Source organism: Equus asinus, chromosome 8 (assembly GCF_041296235.1).
Source record: "Equus asinus isolate D_3611 breed Donkey chromosome 8, EquAss-T2T_v2, whole genome shotgun sequence".
In the NCBI taxonomy this organism is placed as follows: domain Eukaryota; kingdom Metazoa; phylum Chordata; class Mammalia; order Perissodactyla; family Equidae; genus Equus; species Equus asinus.
The window spans coordinates 743,093-770,555 of NC_091797.1; the positions used below are offsets into that span (position 1 = coordinate 743,093).

Sequence of the window (27,463 nt, forward strand, 5' to 3'; positions counted from 1 at the left end):
GAAAAACAAACTTCCTTTGCAAAGCAGAATCCGTACACTGGACAATCCCGTCACACCCATGGCGTGGAGACCGGCTCCCGTTGCTCCGGCAGGAACCTGACACGTGTACGTGGGGTTCGCATCACTCACCTGTCTGGCTTAGCTGGGATGTGCTTCTGCTCCTTCGAGACACTATGGCAACCACCTTGGCACTCAGGCTGGATCTCCTCTTCTTTCCACCTGCTCCAACGGTACCCACAGCCGTGTCCGACTGGCTGCCGTCATTATGCTCCAGTGTGTACATCTCTCCACTCACACTGGTGCTCTTCGTGATGGCTCTTCCTGAAGTCCCCATCCGTCTGCCTTGCATTTTAGGGGTAAATGAACTATATTTACAAAGTAAAAACATATATGCATCCATAAATTACAGGTCAGCACAATTAGAATCCTAAATCTAATTTACTGTGAAATCATCCAGGCAAATTTTTAGGGGGAAAAGCCAGTTGAGTAGCATTCATATAGCTATAAATACTTTAAGATCACATCCCTAAATATGTTCTATCTAGATGTACCTTAAAACAATATTATTTCAACACAGAGTAACTGATAAGCTTTTTAAAGACAATAAAAAGGAACACAACCAATGCTATCTGTGGGGAGGTAAACGTGACAGATCAATTCTGTAAATAGTTACTATGTTACCCTCAGAGAACAACTAAAATATTTAAATCCATAAGAAAAGTTCATATACGTTCCCGAGGAGAAAAGTATTGCCAAAAATTGACACTCTGAATTTGCTACATGAAGAGGTTTAAAAATGAAAACATTATTTGTTCCAGTTTTCCTTTGGAATTCCAACTGGCAGACATCTCTTTTGCTACGTGAGACTTGATGAGTCTAGGAAAGACGCTAATGAGGCGAAAAATGCATTTGGCTCCTTCCTTGTCCTCTGGTCACCTTCCCCTCCACGCAAACTCCACCTCATTTTCCTCTTTCAGGGCTTCAAACTCATGCTCTAGGTTGAAACGTTCCTTTCTTTGTTCTTTCCTATCAAAAACCTGTCTATGTTCCCAGATTGTACTACTTCATCTGAATAGATCATCGTATTTCTCTCCCAAACGAGCACGTTATCGTTGAGAATCTCAGGCACCAAGAAAGGTCAATGGGAAACAGAATCCTCCCTATTTGCCAAAATAAGTGCACGTCTGTGAGGGGGGAGCAGTGGGCAGGCGAGTGGGGAGCGGGCTGTGAGGGTCCCCGGTCTTCACGCTACATTGACACGCAGCCATGTCATCCATCGAGAAAAGCCCTTTGTGGTCCAATAAAGACCAGTTTGATATATCTGAAATGATCCTCTTAATTTGATGTCTCTTCAAAATATTTGTAGAAATTGGATTACATGACCCTCACCACCATCTTGATGGTCTGTTTCTTGTTTTGAAATACAAAATACATGACCTAATATAGCTTCTTTTAACAGGGATGACACAATGCGCCAGCTGGAATAAATCCCAACATGATAGAAACGATAAAACAGAAAGTAGGGATCACGCAACACGTGGCCACATTTATAATGAGTGTTTCAGTAGAAAGGGAAATTCATGTGGGGTGAGTCCAGAAAGGTGGGAGGGCAAGATTGTGGGGGGCTTGGAAGCATGAAAAAGAGACAAGATTGCTTGGACCTTAGATCCCTTCATGAATCAGGAACTGCAAACAGAGACCTCTGGGATAATTTAGAGTTTTTAATCCCTAGCAGCATTTCTGGAATTGGTCCACATTAAAATTCTTCTGACAATACAATAATAAGAGATTCATATTCTTTCATTTTATTCCACACGAACTCAAAGTTTTAAAGGCCATTTGCAAATCTGCTAATTTTGCTATGCATTTAACACAGTCTCTTTTTCAAGAGATTAATGAGGACAGTATTACATATGACCAGTCGAAAACTGATTCCTGTGGGTTTATACGCCCAACTCCAGCGAACCTTCTCTCCTGATAAATACTATGGTCAGTTTTTCTGTGTCTTCACCAATTTATTTGAATGCATTACCTAAACCTGTCACCTGCCTTAAGTCTCCTCTTACTGTCTGCTTTACCACAATTTTACTTGCAGAATTCTGCTGAAGGATGTACAGAAATGTCAGGATTTGGTCAGTTTCACAGTCGTAATATCCATCTTCAACCAAACACCTGTGATTGAGAAATCGGCAGTTCCATCTCTCATCATTCTCTTCAGCACACTCCCCACAGTGGTCATTGTAAACTCTCTTCTCACGATTTCAATTTTACGTTCACAGGGAAGTATGGATAAACTAACATGTACCTTTTTTCTCCCATTATTCCCATGAAAATGGACTTCTATCACAACTCTCAATTTGTATTTTAAAAATCATTCCACAAAAAACCACTATTGTAAAATTTTGGACAATGTTCTTTAGGTTATAGAGAAGTTTAAAAGAACAGAAAAATGCTTTCTATAATATTTCTATCATGAAAATGTATTCAAGATGAGCTAGGAAGATTCAAAAAATTTTCCATGGATATTTTATTACAGCAATGAAATGATCTACAAGGTTGACAAAAATTCTGAAAAAGATTTAAGGATATACGTGTATGGGGAGTGAGTCAAGAAGTTATGTTAAAAGTGATTTTGTGAATAAATATGATACAATTTTTCCTCCCAAAATAAAATACTTTGTTTAGAAGCTTAAAAGCATTCTTAGTGGATCTAAGGACAGTGCATAGCTTCCTAAAGAATCCAGAACACCATGTTGATTGAGAAGATGTTAAGGCATTTTCAATTCTTCTGTCACCTAACGGAGGGCACAGGGTCGGGGGTCTGCTCAGCCAGATTAATTAAATCGATGTGAAGGTCACGTTTCAGCACAAATGTTTTCTACCCTCCTGTTTCTTAGCCTTTTATTTGTCCTGCTTCCCCTGCCTGGATACCTATTCCTGTCATTTTGGTGGCGTGAACCCTTCAAGACGCATGTTAAGGCTCTCTGCTTTATAGAGCTTTTCCAGGTCTCGCAGCCCTCTGTTGTGTATTTTGCACTGGTCATATTGAACTTCCCATGTTTTCGGTTGGCATGCACCTTACACACCACACACTTGCTACAGGCCCCCGGCCCCCGCCGAGTGAGCCCACGATTGGTGGGAATGAGACCTCCCAGTGCACAGGCAGACTGGGATCCACCCACCTGTAAACCAGCACAGCCACCGTTCTTCCGTGACAGCCCCTGCTTCTCCCTGACTTTCTGCTGAACACTGTGCTCAGAGCTTCACACACACAGAGCTGCCTGTGTGTCCTCTCCTCCCACTCTCTTATGAACTCATCTGAATCTGGCCGCGCCCCTGCGGCCCCACCAAAGCTGCCTCTCACTCAAGTCACCAGTGACGCCTCCCAGCCCTCATCCTTTGACCTCTCAGTTCATCACGTAGGTGACAATGCACTTGATTCTTCTGATCTTGCAGATACTCTGTTCTCATGACTTTCCCGCCTGGTGCCTCCCAGGCAGGATCTTCATCTTCTTCATCACTAACTGCTAGAGTTGGTCAGAGCCCGGCCCCTGGACCTGTACTCTCCCCAGGGCACAATCCCTGGATGCCCCATCTGGTCCCAAGCTTCACCTACTTCTGAGTGCTGCAAATCTCAGCAGCTTTTCTCCGCCTTGTCTCAGCTCTTAACTCCAGATTTATGTATCTGGTTCTCAGCTCATGTCCCTGCTCGGATAAGTCTGATGAGGCTCTCAAAGATAAGGCATCCAATCCAACCAAAAACTGCCCCCTCTCTAGGATCGCACATCACACTAATGACCCCATTCACCCAATGGCTCAGAGGAATGGCTGCCTCCTTCCCATTAAGAAAAAAAATCTAAACTTGGAACTTAGACCAAAAAAAAAAAAAACAATTGTCTTGGGGCTGGCTTGGTGGTGTAGTGGTTAAGTTTGTGTGCTCTGCTTTGGCGGCCTGGGGTTTGTGGGTTTGGATCCGCTCATCAAGCCATGCTGTGGACTTAATCTTATTCCAGTATTTCGTTTTTTTCAATGATTATACGTCTGTATATATAAGTATACGAGTTTCCTGAATCATGTTTGGAACCAGTTTGTCAACTGTTTGGTTTTCTCACTAATGAGTTAAAACTCTGACATCTGCTGTCTTTCTTATAACTATGCTTTAATTTTGAGAATTATGTATTGATGGTGTCAGAAGTCCCATGAAAATGCCCAAATGGACTCCTTGCTGGATAACTGTGTTGTCCCAGGAGGCACCCACCCCTGGACTCTTTAAGCCCAAGGATGCCTTTTCCTGGCTCCTCAATTTAACATCAAGAGGCAACAGAACGTTACTGTCGGTCTCTGTTTTCTTTCTTCTGCCTCTGGTTTTCCATGTTTGTTTGTTGCTGGTGCTGGTTCTTAGTACATTTGTCTCTTATTTTGCTTTTCTTGTGACTGACAATACACTCCCTGCTGGTGGCAGCAACAACAAGGAATCTCTCTGCGGGTGGGATCTGTTGGGGGCAGACATCAGGGATATGGTGAACGTTAGGAGCAGATGACAGAGAATCTGGTTGCTAGTCTTTAAGTGTCTTACGCCTCTGTCGGCCACCAGAGCTCACATCACTCATGAATGCCTCATGCACTGAAAGAGGAACCAACCTTTAAAGTCTGGGCTTGGGTCTCTGTGGTAATTTTGGACCTACGGCTGAGCGGTAAAACTGAGCGGCTAGTTCTCTCTGTAGGTTTAAAAATAGTCTTTTCATTTGGTGATAAAAATTTCTGCCTTTGTGTGCGCCCCAGGGAAAGCTGTCTAGATAGATATTAGATCTGAAGCTATCTCAAATCTAATAGAGCTCCTTTTCTGGTTGAACTACACAGATAACTAAGTGTTTATATAATTCCAGTATAGTTAAACTAAAGAATCCCCAGAGAAAAAAGAAACTGGACTTCTAATACTTTGAATATGCTCACCTTTTAAGAAAAATCCATTCTCAAGAAGTTGCTAACAAAAGAATTGTACTATAAGAATCTAAATCCACAAGCAAAGTGAATTCTTGGAGATATCAAATTAGTTTGATAAATTTGGTTTAAATAGAGCTTTATGGAAACCACAATGAGATGCTACTTCACACGCACTAGGACAGTGATAACAAAAAAGAGGCAGTGACACGTGTTGATGACAATCTGGAGAGACTGGAACCCTCATGCAATGCTCATGGAATGTAAAATGACGCAGCAGCTTTAGAAAATAGTTTGGCAGTTTAGTCAAACAGTTAAATTACACTTAGAGTTACCATATGACAGTAATTCCATTCAAAAGTTAAAATCAGAGTTACCATGTGGCCCAGCAATTCTGTTCTTAGGTACAGGCTCAAAAGAATTGAAAACACATGTCCATACAAACACTTACATAAGAATATTCATATCAACAGTATTCATGACACTTAAAAAGAGGAAATAATCGAAATGCCCATCAACTGACGAATGGAGAAACAAAACATGGTCTATCCACACAATGGAAGATTGTCAACCACAGAAAGGAATGAAGCACTGACTCACATTACAGACGTGGATGCAGGTGAAAATGTCACACTATGAGAAAGAAGCCAAATACAAAAGCTACATACTGTACGATTCCATTTAAATGAAGAGCCCAAAGTCAAACCCATAGAGACAGCATGTGGATCAGTGGTTGCCAGGGGCTGGAGGAGAGCAATGGGGAGTGACTGCTAATGGGCGTGGGTTTCTCTTGGGGGATGATAAAAATATTCTGGAATTAGACATATGATAGTTGCACAATTAACTGTGAATATACTAAAAATCACTGAACATGGTGAATCTTATGGTATGTGATTATATCTCAGTTTTTTAAAAAACAGCTTTACGCCCTCTTCCAGATTTTATCAACGTGGTATATAATATAAGCACAAGATTTTATTTTATTTTTTAAGCTTTAGCTTGGTTTCCTCATGGACAGACCAGTTAACCTGGAATTCCTAAGCTTCCTATGCTCATTTCACTTAGTGGACAAGCCAACATTTCTCCCAATAACATTTAACATTAGGAAAAATGAAAGATTATGTAATAACTAAACCAAACTATAATTCTGAAAAGACTGTGATATCAACAGTAATTAAGGTGATTGGAGTGTGTGAGCGTTGTCGGTTTGCTGGGGTCCTCAGTTGTTTTCCATCTGTTCCAGGAAAAACTGAAGTGGCCTCTCCCACAAATTCCTGACTGGCGTGGGAGGTCACCAGTCTTCGTTTGAACCAAAGCCAGGCCACATCTGGCTGCTCAGAGCCACTTCTCAGGTGTATCTGGCGTGACTCCAGTAAAGCCCACAACAGCAACCTAGACACTCCATCCTGTGGGAACACAGGGTGCGGGGAAAACTTGCTGCAGAGGTGGTCAGGAAGCTGAGGGGGGCGGCAGGCCGAAGCCGACCTTATAAATCTGTGACTGACATAGACACATACAAGGAGGTTCACTAGGACTGAAAACAACAGTGAGGAGGGGCCCTTCCCCAGATCAGAGAGCTCTCTGCAAGCGGACGTTTTAAAGTACCCCAGGAAGGACCACTCTTACTGGTAAGGTTTTCCACGGTCTTGTCTACTTGCACTCTGCACCTTCGCTTTGGCTTCCTTTAGAGCGGTTCCTGGTTGACTGAAATTCTAGTATTTGGCACTAGTCAGAGTTGATGGATCTGTGCCCCTTGGAACCCACCATGTAATTATGAAACTATAATTTTGAAAATAAATTGAGATCAATCATTATTGATCAAATCAATGCACAGAGATTCACCCGTATTTTTAAAACACTATGAATTATTTCCTTCTAAACATTTTAACTAAATCTGCCCAAAATATTTTTCATCTGTGCATAAATTCTTGACTTCATCAAAGTCATACATCAAAACATACATCATCATTTGATACATACATCAAAACACATAAAAGATAAAGCTATAAAAGAGTCATTGTGATGTTTATTGATACAAAATAGATGCTATGTATCTAATTGTAGTGATGTCTCCCATTATTGGTAATAAAAATTACTTAGTTCCCTTATTACGCTTACGTGTTAGTTTAGTCTACAATTACCTATACCGCAATTTTATCTAATGCAGGGACAGTTACTAGCTCCAGAGAGTGACCAGCTCTGAGTCTCAGATGTGGAAAAGGACACTGGAGGACACAGCAAGAGCAGTGCAAGAAAGTTGACGGATATCGGAGGAAGTGAAAAGGTAGGGTAGGAAATAAAGCAGTCAATGAATATACAGGGAGTAATAAATAAAGAAGAGAAAATGCATTCAAGAACTATGCATCTATGCTGTGTGTTTCGACACTATTACTAACTAGTACTGAGAACTTTCACAGGTCCACGGCTTCCTGGAGCTTGGTTCTTCTCCTGTTCACTCATTCACTCATCCACCAGTCAGTTTTGGGTGCTTTATTGTGTGCAGGTACTATGCTTGACAGCAGCATGGTGCAAAACAAAACAGATGTGGGCCTAGCCCTGTGGTTTTAAGTGTATTTTAATATTGATGTGGTAATACCGTCTATTTACCTGAAAGCCGAGATTCACACCCACCACTCCTGCCCCAGGCCTGTGCGAGAGTGTGTCGAGGGTGTGTGAGTGCTCAGAGCATGAGCAGCTGCCCTGTAGGATGGTAACCATCACTGGGCACAGGGTGGGAAGCCGTCCATGAGGTGCTGTGCTCTGGGAAAGGCCACCCCTGTGCGTTTCCACGTAACTGAGATGGAGGATGTGCTGGATGAAGCTGAGTGTTCAGTTTATTAGGGGGCGTTCTCAGAGCGATGTGTCAGACTGTCGGTACTCCAGTGAATGTCACTGTCTCCACGAATTGCCGTGCAGACGCCCCATGTTTGAAACAGGAGAAGATGGAAGTCTGAGGAGAGTACATGGAAGGCAGGGCTCTGGGCCACCCCTTCCACTAGAGCAAGTCATGCCAGTACTTGTTTCATAAGTTGAAATAGAATATAAATATATATAAAATAACATATGAAACACATTATTAATAAATAAAGGGGTATGGCTGCTTTAAAAGCATATCGTAAACCAAATATGTGGCACAATAAATTCAGGTACTATGATTTTCAAAAAAAAAAAAATTAAAATCTAAGGAAATTTTCTAATTCTTTAGCTATTAACTATCTTTGCATTCAGATAGTACTGAGATTTGGCTGACGGGTAGCATAATACGTAGCAAGTCTTCAGTGTGTTACATTAAGGAAAGAAATCTAATTTCAAAGAAAAAGAAAACTTACAGGCTATTCGGCTTATATTGGGCTGAGGACAGAGTGCACAGGTCTAGTCTGTCACTGTGGCTGTGGAGACGGGGAACTTTACAAATGCATTCTGTTGACACCTTGCATGGACCGCTCATCAGTACTCGCCTCAGGTCTAAACCTTCTCTGTGGACACACGTCTACCTCCACCTCCCAGATACCTACACACCTCTGCTCGGAAAGTCCACCCTCTCTTTAATGAGACACCTCAGAAGAGGGGGAGAGAATTGCATTAAATGTGCCGAACATTTGGGGAAGACTGTCCCCTCCAGAACCCGTCTTCTCACGTGCCTTGAGAATCGAGAAGTGACCTGCAAAGGCCCTGCGTCCCTGAGGCCCCAGCACCACACATGGAGCTCGCACGCAGGCTCAGAGCCACGTGCCGACGGCGGGGCCCCAAGTCTGGGGGTTGTGGTGGCAGAGAAAAGCTCTTGCCACGACGGCAGCTACGTAAAAATGAGCATCAGATTAGATTCCTAGTTAGAAGGCTCTATGGATAATTTTCTTGTCCCGATCACTAAACGCAAACTACAGCTTTGCAAGGTGCACAGAGGGCGCAGCAGGAGTGGGAGGCTAGTGAGCACAACGTCCACAAACTAACCACACCAGGGGAAAGAGCTTCTCGGATTTCTCAGAGATTTCTAGTATTGACTTTAACCCCCAACACGCTCAAAAAAAGTCCGTGTGGATTATGTCTCCTATCTCCCACTGTTGTACTTTCGGAAAGGATGAAATATACATACAAAAACCCAAGAATACTGTTAACTGAAGGGCTTGAATTTAGATTCCTATTAGGTAATACAAATAGGAAAAGGACAACAGAATAAGATGGATGATTCACCAAAGACAAAGATTAACTGAAAATGTGGGCCATGGAGAAACCTACGAATATTTAGGTTTACCACAGGGAGAGGGGTTAAGCGTACAGCAAGAGAAGGAAATGTGAGGGAGTAGTTTGAGGGCAGGGAATATTTTCTATCTTTTGATGAAGGAGGTAAGACTTCAAAATTAAATTTCACAGTCATGAAACTATATAACAGCAGCAAGAAAGCTGATGTTGTGGATTCTGTCTTTACACAGTTCTCTCAGTATTTCACAGCTGGCTACTAAAGAGACACACTGTTACAGCTGATTAGATACACATTAATGTAGTAAAACTGTAACATTTTCTTTCATCGACGGGCTGAATTGACAGATTGATAGAACTGATCAACCTCAAGAAAATGGTGGAAGTATAATTAATTACAATAATATATTTTGTTTGACATAAAACTGAATAATTGCTCTAATCATAATGCTTATTACTTTAATTATAATATTTATTGAACACTAACTATATGTCCAGCAGTGTGCTAAATATTTTAGGAAGTATAATTTAAAAGCATAAACAACAGGAAATATAAAACATAAACAGAAAAAGTAAGTACTCTAAACCTGATAAGGGAGGGTTTTGAAAATGTGAACAATGATCTCAAAGCCCATTCGATGGGAAGGCCGGAGACTGATGCTTATCAGTTGCCGATTCAGTCAGGCTTCAGCAGAGACAAACATGAGTCGTCTAAACCCTGGCAGGGCTGTTTCACAGATTCTCTCTAGAGCCTGGCTGTAGAATCTATCGGTTTATCCTATTTATCTCACTGATTTAGCTGACAGGCATTACGAGGAAGCAACGCCTACTGTCCCCTCCTGCGCTTCCCCAGGTACCAGCAACCAAGCTTCAGATGGGGAGACGACCCGAGATTCCTGGAGAAACTGGGCTTCACGGATCTTACCGCTGGCGTTACTTCCAAGTCAACATTACTTTTTCTATTTCTGCCTCCAAAAACGATACTGGTTTTAAAAACGTCATGTTTGCACAGTGAAAAACAACAAATGTATGAACTTTAAGATAAAAAGACCTAGATTCTAATGAAAGCATTGTCACTTGCTGTTCCCGGCTCTGGACCAATTCTTCAAATCTCAGATACCTCGTAACAAAATAAAGAGAAACATCTGCTTGGATTGGAAATGAGCTTTGCAAAATGCGTTCTACTATAAAATAAACTGTAGCTGTTAGTATTGTTGCCGTCAGGAGCCCCAGTTCCCACTGCCCACACAGTTCTCATTACCTTCGTGGAGGATCACTTGAGGTGCAGCAAAATTATTCTGTATCCATCTATGGAACGTGAAGTCCTTATGCTATAAGCTTTAGGTGTTTTCGGTTTGCTTTGTTTGTTGCTTGCCGGCAGCCTGTATGGGACAAGCTTCCCAGCTGCCTCTTGTGTGTGAATGAAAACGACCCTATGGGGCCAGCCCTGTGGCTGAGTGGTTAAGTTCGAACAATCCACTTTGGCGGTCCAGGATTTCACCAGTTTCGGTCCTGGCCACAGATATGGCACCGGTCATCAAGCCACGCTGAGGCGGCGTCCCAAATAGCACAACCAGAAGGACCTACGACTACAGTATACAACTATCTACTGGGTGGCTTTGGGGAGAAGAAGAAGAAGAAAAAGAAAAAAGAAGATTGGCAACAGATGTTAGCTCAGGTCAATCTTTAAAACAAAAAAAAGAAAAAGACCTCAGGTGTTTGCACCTGCCCAGCTGGATGTGCCGGCATCCTGACATCTTGGCCACAGCTGCTCAGCTCATGGAACCAAAGATTGGCGTCTGAGTCGGTCACAGCTCTAGCGCAGGTGGGCAACCCACACGCGGTCCTGGCGTGGCAACCCTGGTGACAGGCTGCTCTTCATACCACGGTCACTAACCGCCCCGTAAATCTCAGGCCCACGATTCTCCCTCCGTCAGTTTCATCATCCTTAGTTCTCAGAGTCTCTCCCTCGTCAAGCTGTGACCCACCTTCCCCTCTGTTACTTCTCCATCCCCAGCTTCCATTCTTCCTCATGGCCCCTCCTCAGCCGTAACGCCTTCCTCTCCTGCCGTCCAGCCCTCAGCTCCCTCGCCCTCTGCCTCCACGGTCCTGCCCTGCCCTGGCATCGGCCCTCTGACTTGGGATAAAGCCCTAGGCCACAGTTCCACTTGCTTTTTACACCTACGTTTTTTTCTCATATTTATTAATTTTGTTTTAAATATTATCCTTTTAAGTGAGTAAATTTTTAAAGACAGGGAAAATAGTAACACATTAAATATGAACTTCTCTTTCTAACAGTGCAGTAGATGGTATATTCTGAAAAAATCCTTCCACTCCCAAATGGCTAGAAACAATGGGAAACTTGGAGCAAATTCCTTCATCTATTCACAGGAAGTAGCAGTGGAAATGACTCATTGGTCTTGGATTATTAAACCAAGACGATGCTGGAAGATGACTAAAATGTATTTTCTTTCTCAGATGTTGAATACCTAATATCTTTCACCATGTCCGGGTTCATTTTCTCCCCTGTCATCAAATTCCCGAGTTATTTTCCACTCTTTCTTCCTAGCACTTCAGCAGATCTCAGCAGACATTGCTTCTATAGAACAACAGGCAGTGGGCAAAGTAAATGAGGGCAGCTCAAAGAAAGTCCCCTCTTGCTCACTTTTATTTTATTTATTTTTTGCTGAGGAAGATTAGCCCTGAGCTAACATCTGTGCCAACCTTCCTCTACGTTTTTGTATGTGGGACACCTCCACAGCATGGCTGCTGAGCGGAGTAGGTCCTCGCCCAGGATCCGAACCCCTGAACCTGGGCCATGAAAGTGGAGCTTGAGGAACTAGAACCACTCAGCCACCGGACCAGGCCCTTGCTCACTCTTGATTATATTTGATGTCAGCAGGCATACTAAGTATATAGAATGAAAGTTTCATTAGTTATTCTGAGCTATTAACATACTGAATGATTTTGCAGTTAAGCATTTTTCAAATGCCATCACAAAAAATCCAAAAATTATTTTTAAATGTTATCCTGGAACCCCTTGCTGATTTGAAGAACTATTGTAAAATAAGGGGCAAAATTTTCTGTACCATTTTTCAAACATAATTGCAATTTCGAGATTGATTTCCAGAAGATATTAACCTCTCTATCACAATTTAAAATATCAAATAATTTACCCTATTATGTTTTAAAATCTCCAAGTAAACATAAGCATATTTCCTTCAGTATTTACTTACTAATTATTACGCCTACTGCCATCAAATGCCAAATATTAGTGAATTTATGGCTTCAAGGTTACTATTTATTACTGTTTTTAAAAAAAACTTTCATATGTTTCAAAATATGAACATAGAAAACAAATACAATTGCTTTTAAAAATATTCTTTCAAAAGAGGATGAAAAAGACCAAAAACTATGTGCATCGTATTTGCTCCTCAAGTTTGTTTACTAAAATTCACCTACAATGGAAACAGCCATCCCTGGCGGTCTAGCTGTTAAGACCCGGCGTTCTCATCACCACGGCACAGGTCAGCGTCCTGGTGAGCGACCCACACCACCGTCTGTCACTGTCACACTGTGGTGGCTGCACGTGGCTGTGAGGCGGAAAGCTCTGCCACCGGGATGTCAAATACCAGCAGGGTTGCCTGTCAGAGCTTCCAGGCTATGACTAGGAAGATGGACCTGGCCACCTGCTTCTGAAAACAGAGGCCCTGAAAAGCCCATGAACAGCAGGGGAGCGCTTGACGGACACAGCAGTGGAAGGAGAGTGGACGGCACGGAAAGACAGGGCTCCCCTCTGCTGGGCACAGGGGCGCGGGAGCTGGAGCTGAGTACAGGGCACCAACAACAGCAAGCTCCAGAAGGCCAGCCTTATAGAGCCGGGAGAACATGTTACCATGTGGACACCCCTGGAAAATCATTAGTTTAGACAAAGCTTCTTAAATTGTATAACATTTGAGAGTAATTAGAGGATTATGCTTGCATTTTCTTTCTAAGCTTGATATTGAATCAAATGTCTGAAATGTGTCTGCCTAGAGAGAAACTGATATACGATAAAGATGAAAAAAAATTCAGAACTACCCCGTGAATATTGAGCTCCTTTTTGGGATGAATAAGCTCTTCAGATGTAAAAATAAACATGGAGAACCTCGAAACTCCACATAGTCTTTCTGGGTTCTAGTGCATGTGCATTTTTTATTATCAGTTATGCCACCTCCACTAACATACTGTGCATGTTTTGTAGTTGGACCGTAAAACATTCTTCCAGGAATATTTAAGGCAATACTCAATTAAAATTCTTTGACATATGCAGAACAAATCTGAAAAACTAGAAACCTCAAATCTTAATTGATGCTTATTATTTTGAAATATTAAGTGTTGATTTTGTATTGTGAGAAGCATCCTAGCAATTATGTGAGTTTTAAATAGTTTTTAATTCATGAAAACAACATTTTAGAATAGTTTTTAATTCATTATATCTACAAAAGGTTATTAACCCTAATACAAACGTTATAGTCTACAGTCGTGCCCCCTTACCCATGGGGGATACGTTCCGAGACACCCAGTGGATGCCTGAAACCACAGACAGCACTGAACCCTAAATATACTATGTTTTTTCCTATACATACATACCTGTGATAAAATTCAATTTATAAATGAGGCACAGTAAGAGATTAACAACAATAATAAAATTATAACAATTATAACAATATACTGTAATAAAAGCTACCACGGATCTCAGTGACCTCAGCATACAACTTTTTTCCTTCCCTTATTAAGTGGAGAACTTTCACCTTTTCACTTAAAGGAATTGCCCGCATCACTATACTTGCACTTTGGGGCCATTACTAAATGAAACTCTTGAACACAAGCACTGCCATACAGTGACAGTCGATCTGAGAACCAGATGGCTGCTGAGTGACTCACGGGCAGGTGGCACGGACAGCCTGGACCCGCTGGACAAGGGGATGAGTCACAGCCCCCGGGAGAAGGAGGGGCACTGGGAAGGGTTTCATCATGCTACGCAGGATGGTGCAAGATTTAGAACTTATGGACCTTGTATTTCTGGAATTTTCCGTTTAATAGTTTCAGACCACGGCTGACCACAAGTAACTGAAACTGTGGAAAGTGATACTTCGAATAAGGAGGGACTATTGTAGTTCCTTTTCCTATTACTGTTCTCTGCACCCGTAAACTTTGAAAATATGAGATGTTTTGGGCTATTTTGAATGAACTCTTCAGAACGCACCTGGAGGGACGGTGCCCTTTTTCAGTTCACACAGAACTGCCATATGGTTTAGCTAGTGGCATTTGTGAGTGGACAAGATATTTGTTGCATAACTGTTATCCCAAACACGAAAAATTCAGGATATGGCTCAAGAATCCCCAATACCTTTGAAAATGATATTTTAGAAATCGGTCATCCAAATATATTTATATTTTCAATCTATACATATCTTATAAGTGCTTAATTTTAGTTGTCCTCAAACAGGCTTTTTGAAGCTAACTTTATAGTCTTTTATCTTTTAGGCAGAAGGGTGCTGACTATCTAAAACAGATTTTCCCAAAAGGCACTCAAGAAATCTGCAAAATATTCATAGATGCCTGTGAGAAAAGCATTCCAGAACAAAATAAGCTGAGGCTATATTGGAATAAAAAAAAGATAAGCTGTTCCAAGAGAGAACTTCTCAAAACCTTAAAACCCTAACGTGAACCATGGATCACAGACAGAAAACACAGGGAGCAGTGTCTGGGTACCTTACGCAGAAGCCACAGCCTCCTGCTCATTTCAGACAGTTTATCTCCACATTTTCTTGGTTCATAATATGCTTGGATCGAGGAGATCAAAACCATACATGACATTTTAACTGCCTCCATAGTGTGGTTTGCTATAATACGGGTAAGATGATATCATGTGGTTTCTTTCTAGAGTCCTTCTTGAGAATACTGGGTACTTGGCTGACTTTTAGGGGACCAAACATGTCTTTAGGGAACGCTAGAATGTCTTCTAAATCCTTTTATTGACTTCCAGAATCAAGTTTATCCAAGGCAATGTGTGATAAAGCATTTCTTGTGTCAGAGGATGATTCGAGCAAACATACATAGGGAACCAGAATATAATATAACAGCAGGTCTTAAATTCTTAAATAGATTATAATCTCCCAGTGTGTGTGGCCTCGATACTGTACTTGAAAGTAGTCTTGGAAAATCATGAAGAGCTTACATGTGAGAGGAACTCATCAGTCTGCTGCTTCTTATTACAACACAGAATATATTCTATCGTCATGACTGACCAGACTCGCTCCCCTTTTAACCACGAATTTGAATAAAGAGAATTTTACAATCTGTGCAGAAACTAGTTTCTAAAAAAATAAGTAAACACACTAGAAGAGTAATACATTGAGAGCAATGATCCCTCACCGTGTCGGCTGTGAGAACAGGGCACCCGAGGCTGAAGAGCCGAAGCCCTTGCCCCAGAAGCGGACACAGCGTTCTTATGCTGATGTCATCCTGTCGCTCTCAGGCCAAACCCTCCCCTCAGGTGTCTACCACAGGGTTGATGATGCACATGAGAGCTCTGTGTGTGCACAAGTGTGTGCACATGTGTGCCCGTGTGCCTCTGAGCATATGCAGAGAGGGACATATATGAAAAGATAACTCTGAACATTACAAGACAGCCTGCCCCTCCCACCCCATTTCTTCTCTACCCAACTCAGGATGCTGGAAACCACATGAGTACCGTTTATGGAGGATCACTGACCTAGAGTACTGGACTGCAGGAAGAACAGTCCTTCTGGTTAGCTGAAGGGGAAATTCATTTAGCCATTAGTTCTAGCCCTAAATTCACATCATCCACTTACGTAAAAATACCTCTTGGCTCGTATGTGTTCTAAAGTGCAGAGAAGGGAAAGAGAAGCTGAAAACAGAGAAACACCCAGAGAAAATGGATTTGTCATGAAGAAATCTATTTGTGCTCTTTTTAGGTCTACCCCTCTCCCCACCACCTTCAATAAATAAGAAGAGTCACAGGGATCACGAAGGTGAAGACCCCTCTGTCGTGTCTTCTGCTTCTCATCAGGACAGTGACAACCAGTGCTGACTTGCAAGCAGGATTTTCCCACAAAGTAACATCGGCTCCCATCCACTAACAGGCAGTTTCCTCCGATCCTCTTTGTATAAAATCTTAGTCCCTTGCTGTTGAACTGCCTGAAGTTTCTCTGTTCTTTGCTTTCTTCCTCAAAAATCACGTAGCCAAATTTTTCCCAATGATAATGTTTCTTTTTTTAAAGATTGGCACCTGAGGTAACATCTTTTGCCAAACTTTTTTGTTCTCTTCTCCCCAAAGCCCCCCAGTACATAGTTGTGTATTCTAGTTGTGGGTCCTTCTAGCTGTGTCATGTGGGACACCGCCTCAGCATGGCCTGATGAGCAGTGTCATGTCTGCACCTAGGATCCAAACTGGAGAAACCCTGGGCCACCGAAGTGGAGCGCGCGAACTTCACCACTCGGCCACGGGGCAGGCCCCCCAAAGATAAATTTTTGAAGAATCCTATCCCCTTGAAATTTCAGGAGAATGACAACGGACCCACAAATTATTCTTGCAATTGGTTACTAATATGGATTTTATTAACTAGTCGCACTTTATGGCGCAGGACTCAAGGCACTCGGCTCTATTGTGGACATAAATAAAGATTACGTCAAGATTTACAGTTTCATAATTATTTAGTAAATTGTTTGTAGTGATTAAAAGTGAAAAAGTTCCTGTTTAAGCCCTATTTATGAATATTCTTGCTAAATTAAATAGGTTTTGAAAAAGAATATCTTAATATTGCAACAGGAAGGAATCTCTTAGGATAATTTTTACCCCTGATCCTAAGGAGCTCGACAAGGCCACCTCCCTCAGCTCTACTGGCTCCTTCTTAAATTTAGGGAACTCAGGATTCTGTCAGGACCAGACGCTGACAACATCAGAAGCAGAGATAAAACGCGTTCTATTAACATCTTTATCGGTTGAAACTGCTCCTGTAGATTACCGGAGTGTGACATTGCTAATTAACAGTGAGATAATTACTCTCAATTTGCTGCAACAGATGAGCTGTGCACAGGGAAGTCCAGGAGGGAGAGGGGCCTTGGGAGACATTTTACTGCACATCCTGGAAGCGCGTGATGCTCTCAGACCCTGCAGAGGGTCTGGAAGGCAATGCTCCCATGAACATTTCTATTTCTTGGGCGTGTTATCAAGCCCCAAATCCCTTCAGTGAAACTCTATTTCTGGAATAGTTAAGAACACATATAAAACACACCCTGTGCCTGCTGATTCTGCTCATTGAGGACGGGCTTCATCTGGGCTCCTGAGCTGCACCCCCTTCGGCAGGCGGCTGCCTTGTAAGAACAGGAGGGCACTGCTGGCGATTTAAACACACTTCATGCAAATTTCTGATAGCTCACACCATGTAAACAAGGGATGTGTACTTTGTTATCACATGCACTCCATCCCACTGCTACGGGGTTAAAGAAGTGGGTGGCAAACCACAGCCCACGAGGAAAAACATAGCCTGCTTCCTGATTTCTGTAAATAAAACTTTACTGGAATAAGCCATGCTCATTTGTGTGCACGGCTTTCACGCTACCACAATGTTGTTGAGTGACTGCGACAGAGATGGTCCTGAAATATTTACTATGTAGCCCTCTACAGAAAAAGCTTTCTGACCCCGGACTAAAGGATGCTCTGTGGCTTTCATCATATTAGAAAGAAACTCCTGCAGATGCGACTCTGAGCAATTGCTAGAACCATGACTATGGTTATAAGCTATATCTAGACTAGACAGGAGCAAGCAGTCAACTGGCGATACTACACAATAGTTAATAGACGTTCAACCCACTCCAGTCCCAGTGATGTTCATACAACATTTCTGCCACTTGACCTGAACTGCGTCTGAGCAAGAATATTCATCAAGCTAGTTGCATTTGTACACCACGGATGAAGACCAGCGTATGTCAACAGGACGGCCAACTCACCTGATTCTACCCCCGGGGCGCTCAGACTGCTCTGACATAAAGCTTGTGCTGCTGAGGCGGGAGGCACTGCTGGTTCTGGAAATGGCGGACACATCACTGACATCACTATCTGATGATCTGGCAGAGACGTTATCACAGCTTCTGTATTGATCTTTATGTATGTTATACTAAAGATTGAAAACAAGAAAGTGAGAGCTCCATCATCAGATCGTGGACAAAAGGGACACACGCAGTGAGCTTAGTGACTACCTAGCCAACGTCAAATAAAAGTGCACCTTCTTAAGAGCAGGTGTGGATCTGCAATAATCCAACATCAACATAACACATGATTCCCAGTATAACATACTACCTCCTTTGAATGGTAAGAAATGGTTTATGAATACTGAATTATAAACTAAACACAAAAATTAAGTGCTTGGGTGGAAAATTCACAGAGTTAATTATTTGCACATGCATAAAGCCTCGAAAGTGTATTATTTATTTTCTTCTAGTACATGAGTTTCTCTTTTCTTGCTTCTGTTTTTATCATTGCCTATTTTATTTACCTTCTACTCTACCCATGGGAGACACTGTTTCCACCCGTGCTTCTAGATTCTTTCTAAACTATTCAATTAACTTACACACTTTCCCTATTGTAAGACTTTGCTCTTTCAAATTTCTTCAGAAAAATATATCTCCTCACAAATAAGGGCTGATTTTAAAGCTGAGGAGCTGCGTCAAAGACGAGTAAAGCAATGAGGCAGAGACTGCACTTGGCTTCCTGTCTATTACAGTCTAATTACACATCTTCAGATGCAAACTATCAATGCAGTGCCAAAAGTGAAAAATGGGATTCCTATTAAAATTTCAATATTCACCATATCTTACACTTAACTGTGTCTTTAAATTTGTCTTTGGCATCCTCACCTAAGATTTCAGAAATCATTTGGTAAAAGACTGAAACACGCAAAGCTTCAAAGCACTGAATCTTTTCTTTCTATGTTACTGTCTTATTTTAACAGATAACAGTGAACAGCCTTATGTATCATATATTATTATTATTTTATGTGTTAATTATAATAAACAATAAGGTTATATAATCACATATGATTTTAAAATACTGAATATATGAATAATTCTCTTAGGTACTAGAAGGTAAGACAATATACCTTCTTATATAAAATGAAAGAACATACCTAAAAGGAACACATGGCTAAACATTGGGTATTTAAGTTCCTTTTCAAGCAAAACATCAAATGTTCATTAAACCTGTAAAAAAAAACCCCATCCACCCTCTGATGCTCCATATTTGATGAGTTTTAATGAATCTAAAATAATCCAAATACTCTATTTCTAAAAATCTGTATAAACAGTTGTCTTGCTAAAGTATACTAAATAGACTGATGCTAACACCTGGATCTGTATAAACAAAAAGAAGTATAAGACAATAATATTTTTTAAAAATCCTAGAGAAGGCAATCATGTTTATTTAATCCCTCAGACAGGAGCAGTTCAGGTCTAGGGTATTCACACGTTAGGTTTAATTCTTCACCTCTTACGTGTATGCACTGGGCAAAGAATTTCACATCAAGCATGAAAACAACTCCAAATTTATAGAATATCTATAAAATTATCTTTCCAAAGAATTTTTTCATACGTGTGTGATTTGTTTTTGAAAGCCATACGCTAAATTATAATCCAAAAGGAAATTCAAATATGTCATTATGTCCAGAACTGAGCTATTTATACAACTTCATGTATGATCTAAAATTAATATGATTTAAGATAATGTATTCAAAGTAATGTGATAACATTTTATCACCAAATCCTCTCATGTCTTATAGCATGATCCTGTGTCACATGATTCATTTCAAACAGAACTGTTTTTTATTTACAGAGTAAATGTAGTAAAATCTTAATATGCTCACGAGGCAGAGGCTGTTTAATACCACTCCTGGGGTGCAGTATGTTACTTGTTCTTGAAACAGTTTTGCTACGGAGATACATATGTAGTCATTATAATGTTTCCAAACATATTGAAATGATAGCTTGCTCATCGCAGAATATGAAAGAATTGGGTTCTAATACCATAAAAATTTACCCAGCAGTAGGAGACTTTCTGGCATTGTGTTAACACCCAGAACAAGTGCTCCCCTTATTTGACAAAAGTCAATGATAAGCAGTGCAGACTTAGCATGAGAATATGCGAGTGCACACGGAACTGTTTCTCTAACTGTGGAAACTCTCTTCCATAAGCCATCTTGTCTTCAACTTTTTGTATACAGACTTTTCCTCTTCCAGCAAAGAGATAAAACAAGGGATTTTAAGTCTGTATATCATACCAGATTTTTCTCTATTGGGGTAAAGAAGAACCCATCATTCTGACAGGAGATCACAGTTTTCTTCACACTGGTTATTTAAAGGAAATAAAAGACTTTCATATTCACTTTTTAGTACTATATTTACTTATTTTCAAAATCTGTTAAAAGTTTAAGCAATCACTTTGACTTTTCATCAAGCATAATTTGTTAATTTTCCTACTTAACAATTAGATATTTTAATGGAAATGCATTGCTTATATTTTGAGAAACAGAATATCCTCAGGGCGAATTTATACTGACCACAGAGCAGGGAAACAGTGGTTGCTGTGAGCGGAGGCTCTCATTATAGGGCTGCTGTTTTTATAAGCAAGTAACAATAAACAGTAGCCACCTCCAAAAGCCATCACTTCAGTCTTGGCTGCTGTTCCTGGGTTACAGAAGAATAAGCTCTCTGCAAAGTGTGAGCACCTAAATGCAGATTCACCCCCAATTATGAATTTCACCCCCTCACTCAGGCATGCACCTCTGCACCACGTCAGTGAAAAGCAGCCTGCTGTTACATTTCAGAGCCATGGTGCAGTTTCGTCGTTTTTTTCAAAAGCGAGTTAGTGCTCACTCCTCACTCAGGATGGATGTCAGGATCCTTCAGTCTTAAAGTGCCAGGTTCGAAACCTCCTAGGAATTATACTACACTTGTCTGGTAATTCTTTGCCCTAAGGAAACTTAGTTTTACTTGTATTTGGTTGTAAATATTTTGAGAATGGTTAACTAATCTCTAATTTGGTAGAATAGCAACTAAGATGCCTTGCTTCATCCAAAATGTCAAATGGATTAAGACATGAGAAAAGAGTCAATAAAGGAACAAAGGGGCTGGCCCCGTGGCCGAGTGGTTAAAGTTCCATGTGTTCTGCTTCGGCAGCTTGGGGTTCATGGGTTCAGATCCAGGACTCAGACATATCCACTCATCAGCCATGCGGAGGAGGCGTCCCGCGTACAAAGTAGAGGAAGATTGGCACAGACGTTAGCTCAGGACTGAGCTTCCTCAAGCAAAAAAAGAGGAGGATTGGCAATGGATGTTAGCTCAGGGCCCATCTTCCTCATAAAAAAATAATAAATAAATAAAGGAATAAAATTCAATATTTAATGTATATTAAATTTATGACAATCCTGGTTCATAGTTATATGAACACAAACATTTCTTTGTAAAGTAAATTATAAAAAGGTTGGGATAAATGGATGAAAAATGAAAAAGATAATTTTTCAAGTATGTGAGAGAGGTTTGAATTAACTGAAATGGCTACTAGAAACTATTTAAAAATTTTATTGTATGCAGTAGGCCATAATATGTATATTAGAATCCTGGAGAGTATTAATCTTTTACTTGACATATAAAATAAAAAATAAGCTAATCAATTTTTATTTTATCTTATATATTTTCCTATCCTATATTCTTAGAAGTTTTTAAAGATACCCTATCTTTGTGCTCACATTTATTGATGTAATTTATAGTCACTTTATCTATGTAATACGGTAGCATCCATTCATGGAGTAAGAGCAACAGTGATATATTTGAAAGTAATGGGTTTTTGATATTCAAATGAAATGAGAGAGAAAAAGACAAAGGATGCTTGTGTGAAGGAGGGAGGAAAACTAGAACGGGATCATTTAATTGTGCACAAATCACAAGCCCAGGAAGAAGCTGAGCCAAGCTGGATTCGTACACCTCCCGGTGACGTAAGACGCAGGACACAGCAGGCCATGCAGCCCACAGGAGGAGGTCCGGGCCAGCCCTCTACGGGGACGCTTGACTAGCTCTGGTAAATCACCTCCTTTCTCCATTTTCATAAGTTTAGTAAACAGGAGAGCTGAGGCAGGAGATTATTTTGAAGTGTTTTCAAGTTCTAAACATCTATGAGCCAGAGAATTTGGAATCCCGTGAGCAGGAAAACCGACTCTTGATTTAGTAGAACGGTAAGTACACTGGCGGTTTGGATTTCCAGGGACTTCCTTTTGCAGATTTTTTGATGAACTGACTAATGATTACAGTCCTGGTTCAGAATGACCCGGTGGGCTTTCAGGATTTACCCTCCTTCTTTACTTATCTCTTTCTCGCTTCCTGTACTGCCCGACCTCCCTCTGTGGTTCTAGCTGACCTCATCCTTGGACACAGTGCTAAGAAATCGATAAAGCATTTCCAGCTTTGATACAGCATTTCCAGCTTACAGATCCTTTCCGAAGAACTGCACCTGCTGTGCAGGAGAAACCCTGAACACCTCCCTTCCCATCCCCCTGCGCCTGCAGAACACAGCACAGGAGTGACGAGGATAACCATAAAGAACACAGAGAAATGAGCCGATTACGTGATAATACCACAAAGAATAAACCACAGGGAAGGGATGTGGAGCTGGGATCAGCAACTCCGGGGCACATTAGGGTGTTCTTGTGGATGTTACTTTTTAAAATGTTGTGTCAGACTCCAGGGCACTGGGCCTCACTGGGTCACAGTGACCCGGCGCTGCCTCATCTGGGCACCCTACTCAGCTAACACAGGACGTCAGGAGACAGACGGCAGCCAATGCACGTGACTGGATGGAAGTCTAGGGGAAAACCAGACCTCTATTTTTTGTATTAGTCTCTGAATATCTGGCTATATAAGGAACAACCTCTACTATTTAAAAATAAGTAGGTTCATATTTCAAGCTAACCATATTGATTTAGTATGGTTTTTATTTACTATTGAATTTTAAAAGGTCATTACTCTCAAAAAGACTTCTTGATGTGAAATTATAACAAAGGTTGTTCTGTAATGGCTGCTGCCACTTTTGTAGTATTATAAAAAAAGATTTTTAAATAAACTAGATAATATATTTAAAATTACTTCATGAAGTATAACATTTTATGCATATTTTTAAGTAAAATTATTAGATGTTAGCAGCTTATAAAACCCTTCGTGAATCCTTACAAAATACTATTAAAATATAAATTTAGCGTTTATTGGCACTTGAAATTGTGTAGACTTCACTTTCTAAGAGTCTGATATCAGTGACTTTTCTTACTAAAGACAGATCAATAAGAAATCTCACATCGTTTACTTTTTATTATTCACTAACAAATCTCAACAGTAAATATCAAACTAAAAAAGTATTTAAGACTACAAATCTCTATCTTAATATTTTAAATGCAATCTGAAATGATATTCAAGAAATACAATAGCATCATATATTTTGCTTATTTATGTGAATTTGACTATTAACCATCCATCAAGTGACTTTAATATCAAGTATTTACATTTCCTTTTTAGAAAAAACATTAGATCCAATTTAGTAGGTCATATTTTAATACAGTTGTATGCTGTGAAACTGTCAGGAGGAGCGAGGTTATGAGCAAGACCGTCATCTCATAACTTCTCTCCTGGACCTCGGGGCTGCCTGGGCCTGCCTGGCCACAAGGTGCACATGCTCAAAAGGGAAACTTTCGTTCGGATGCTGCCAGTTTACCTGGGAATACTGCTCGCGATCGAGTTCTTGACTAGACCCAGACCCTGCCGTCTGCTTAACCCGGTGCACTTTCAGTTTCATGTGTCTCGTTCGCTCCTCCACTACTAAGCTCACTGCAAAAACACACAATGGAAGCCTATTAAACACGGGCAACACCTTCCAAGACCAGAACGGCTTAAGATCTCAATGCTTTTGATATGAATTCAATTAAATGGAGTTTAGAAATAACATATGATTAATAAACTAAACAAAATGCAGAATATACAACGCTAGCAACTGTTAATCTGAGATGAACATGACTCAACTCACAGAATGAGGAACACAGACGTTAGTAACAGAGAGAAGGACCCTATCTCTGAGTCTGATCTGAAACAGTCTCATCTGTAAATGATCATGTGAAGCTAAGTTTAATTGTGAAAATGTTTTGCATTTAGTCACCTGGTTGTTGGGTGTACATATATGAGAACACACATGCACGCTGCACACTCACACACATGCACATGCTGGCATGCATGCACACACTCCCTGACACCCTCAGCTCACAGTCGCCACCTAAGACTGTTTGAATTGATGGGCATCTGCTTTTCTGAGGCATCTTTTTCATTAATTTCTACCAGCAGCTTTTCATGAGTATTTGCTAGTCTTAAAAACGGACTTACTAAGAAAAGATTAGTCTTTCACTTCTAATGGCCACGTCTGACCACATATATGAAATTCATAAGTTTTGAAACTATGATATAAATTTTAGCTCTTTAGTTTACAATGTGTAACGAGAAGTATTCCATGTAAGCCTCTATTAATCTCCTAGGGAGCAGGTGTCACTGTTTCGATGGCAAGAACAACAGCATTCAATGAAGTACGAGTTGTTGTAAGTCAGAATCCATCATAAGCAGCTTAACTTCAAGATCTTGCCTTTAATTTTCACATTTTTACAAACGAAGAAGAGAGAAGAGCTCATGGTACAGTTGTGTGCAGAGTTAACTCTTCACAACAGATACCTGTGTTGTATGAGACCCACGTTTATTTAGTACAACCTATCTTTTGCCAATTTCCCAGACTTTTCAACCTCTGCAATGAGGGCTAAAATTTATTTTTAAGTTGTGCGTATACACATATATATGGAAAAAATATTTTTTGACTAAATATATTGGGGCTTCTTCCAAGAGGCCCTATTGATGTAAAAATAATGGAAATGTTGATACATCTGATTGACTTGGCTACTGGCTTCATCTCTTACAAAGAGTGTACAAAGACACTTGCTGACGAGTTTTTCCATGGCAATGATTAAATATGACCATCCTTGACAAAAGACACTGGCACTCATTTTCAAAATTAAGTGAATATGTAGCTTTTATTGTGTTCAGGTATAGACTAATAGCCCAAGAAATAAATAAACTGTTTGAAATTTGTGTCTAAATGTTTTAATGATACTTCTAGCACGAATTATTAGATGTTTAGCTTTGCGTAAATTCAGTAAATTAGACAGAAAATATCTATCTCTAACATCACAGTTATGTGAATTGAGCAATGACAGACACTTGCTTTGAAAATGTTGACTTCAGAGGTAGCAAATGATGGCCATTATGATTGAAGGATGGTTCAATGAAGATCTTGAGAAAGGCAGTTCAGAAATTTATTAATTACTTGAAAATGAGCATTGTAAATAATAATGAACATTATAAGCAAAACGCTACTTGACAGTAATTAGGAATTGAGACAAAGTTACTGAGAAATGTGTTCTATTTATAGAAAGCCATATGCAATACAAGAGAACACATCTCTGGTCTCTGCCCTCTGCCTGTGGCGTGGGTATCGTTGGGCGCTAGCTCAGTCACCTGTTTGGGCTTGAGGAAGTCAAATTGTAATCAGCTGTAATCTCTAAAGCTTGAAGTAATTCAAAGCAATCTCTACTTGTAAGAAAAACAGACTTAAACGATGTTAGCTTAATATTCTCATCAAATGATATTAATTTTATGTTAAGAAATTTTTGACAGTGATTAGCCCAGACCTCCGTAATCTTTGCTGTATCATGTAATTCTTAGGGAAGACGGGAACTGGAGACTGAACAGATTACTCCCCAGAGCTGCTGGCCTGAAGCAGTTGTGGTAACCTAACCTCGCAGGGACAACACCTCATTTTTCTAAATGCGATTGTTTAGCTTCCAATATGAAAGCATTTAAATCTTCATTTGGCAAAACTCAAAACTAAATCCAGTGGTAGCCTAACTAACATGAATCTTAAAATGGTTTTAAATGACTTCACTTTTACCTTCCAAAATTGATTAACACACTTTATCTTTATTCTTAAAGAAGTGAAAGTTGACCTCTTTTAACCTATTAAAAAAAGAAAACCCCCAAATTAATATCGACTCAGAATCGAGAGTGGACTGTCCGACTCTCCAGCAGAAATTGGTTGCTATGCTATCCCCATTGACTGTTCTCAGATCCCAAGAACAGGAGGAAAATGCAAACAGCTTATCATTTACCTATAGTGAAAAGTCATATGATTACATATAATCCACACTTTTATTATTTCTCATTATTTCCTGACAATATGTCCATTAGTGTGTATTTTGAAATAACTGTTGATACAAGTTATCATGTTCCAGTGAAAGTTTTTTTTTTCATAAACATCAATGAAGAACCTTCCATGTGAATTTGGAAGTTTTTAACTTTTCTAAAGATTTCACATTTTTTTCTCAATTATATATTGTGGAATAAAATGACACTATTTCTGGATTACTGGCATGTAACTCTAAATAGTAAGACAGATTTAAGAGCTAAAATAGAATATTTATCATGAATTTGAACCAGAAGGTGTATTCCATTAATGTAATGACTTAAACAGAGAATACTTGATATTTAGGAATGATTAAAAATGAACTGGATCCTTGGAATATGATTTTCTGTCGAGTATCTCACTATCAGTAAAATTAACCACAGCCCAGGGAACTCAAATACCTTACTTTGAAAAGAATGTTACTGATCATCATTCAAAAATTTTATGTTATTTTAACAATTTTAATGCCAATAAAAAATTAAAATATGAAATAAAATATTTTCCAATTCTCCCACAAATCCTAGCATTAAATCCACATTTTAGGAACATTTTGAATGTTGGTAGCACTGTAAACTAACAAAATCACTAAAATGCCAGTTGCTATTCGTTTATAAAAAGATTTTAAAATTGTGGGACTCTTGGGTTTTTATTTTCAAAATTTTTCAAAACTGCCACATACTAGAGAGTTAAATAACCCCTCATTTTCTACAACAGACATAATTACCATGTATCATTGAGTCTTCTAATGAAAATACAGCTTACATATAATACAGTCAAAAGATGAGCACATGTAGCATAGACTGTGTTTCAGCTATAATTGCAAATTGTGTGACAGCAACAAACCATTCATCTCCCCAGCCCCAAAAGCGTAATTAACATTGCAATTTTATTAGAAAACTGCTTTTTAAGTTGGACTTTTTAATTATACTTTCTACAAGTTGAATGATGTGT

The 27,463-nt window shown here is 40.1% G+C and overlaps 1 protein-coding gene across 42 annotated transcripts in view; it reads right to left on the reverse strand.

The window, feature by feature from the left end:
* The window catches only part of RIMS1 (regulating synaptic membrane exocytosis 1), a 416,789-nt gene that overhangs the window by 55,085 nt on the left and 334,241 nt on the right, over positions 1-27,463 (reverse strand). For 21 of the 42 annotated variants that reach the window (XM_044776986.2, XM_070514563.1, XM_070514562.1 and 18 more), the window contains 3 exons: positions 23,954-24,066; positions 18,157-18,323; positions 130-365 (listed from right to left, as the gene is read on the reverse strand). The exons of 15 other annotated variants lie outside the window; for them this stretch is intronic. In XM_044776986.2, coding sequence (XP_044632921.1) covers positions 130-365; positions 18,157-18,323; positions 23,954-24,066 — 516 coding nt within the window. The remainder of the gene's footprint in view (positions 1-129; positions 366-18,156; positions 18,324-23,953; positions 24,067-27,463) is intronic. 6 more of the 42 variants (XM_070514569.1, XM_070514566.1, XM_070514592.1 and 3 more) reach the window with 1 other exon arrangement.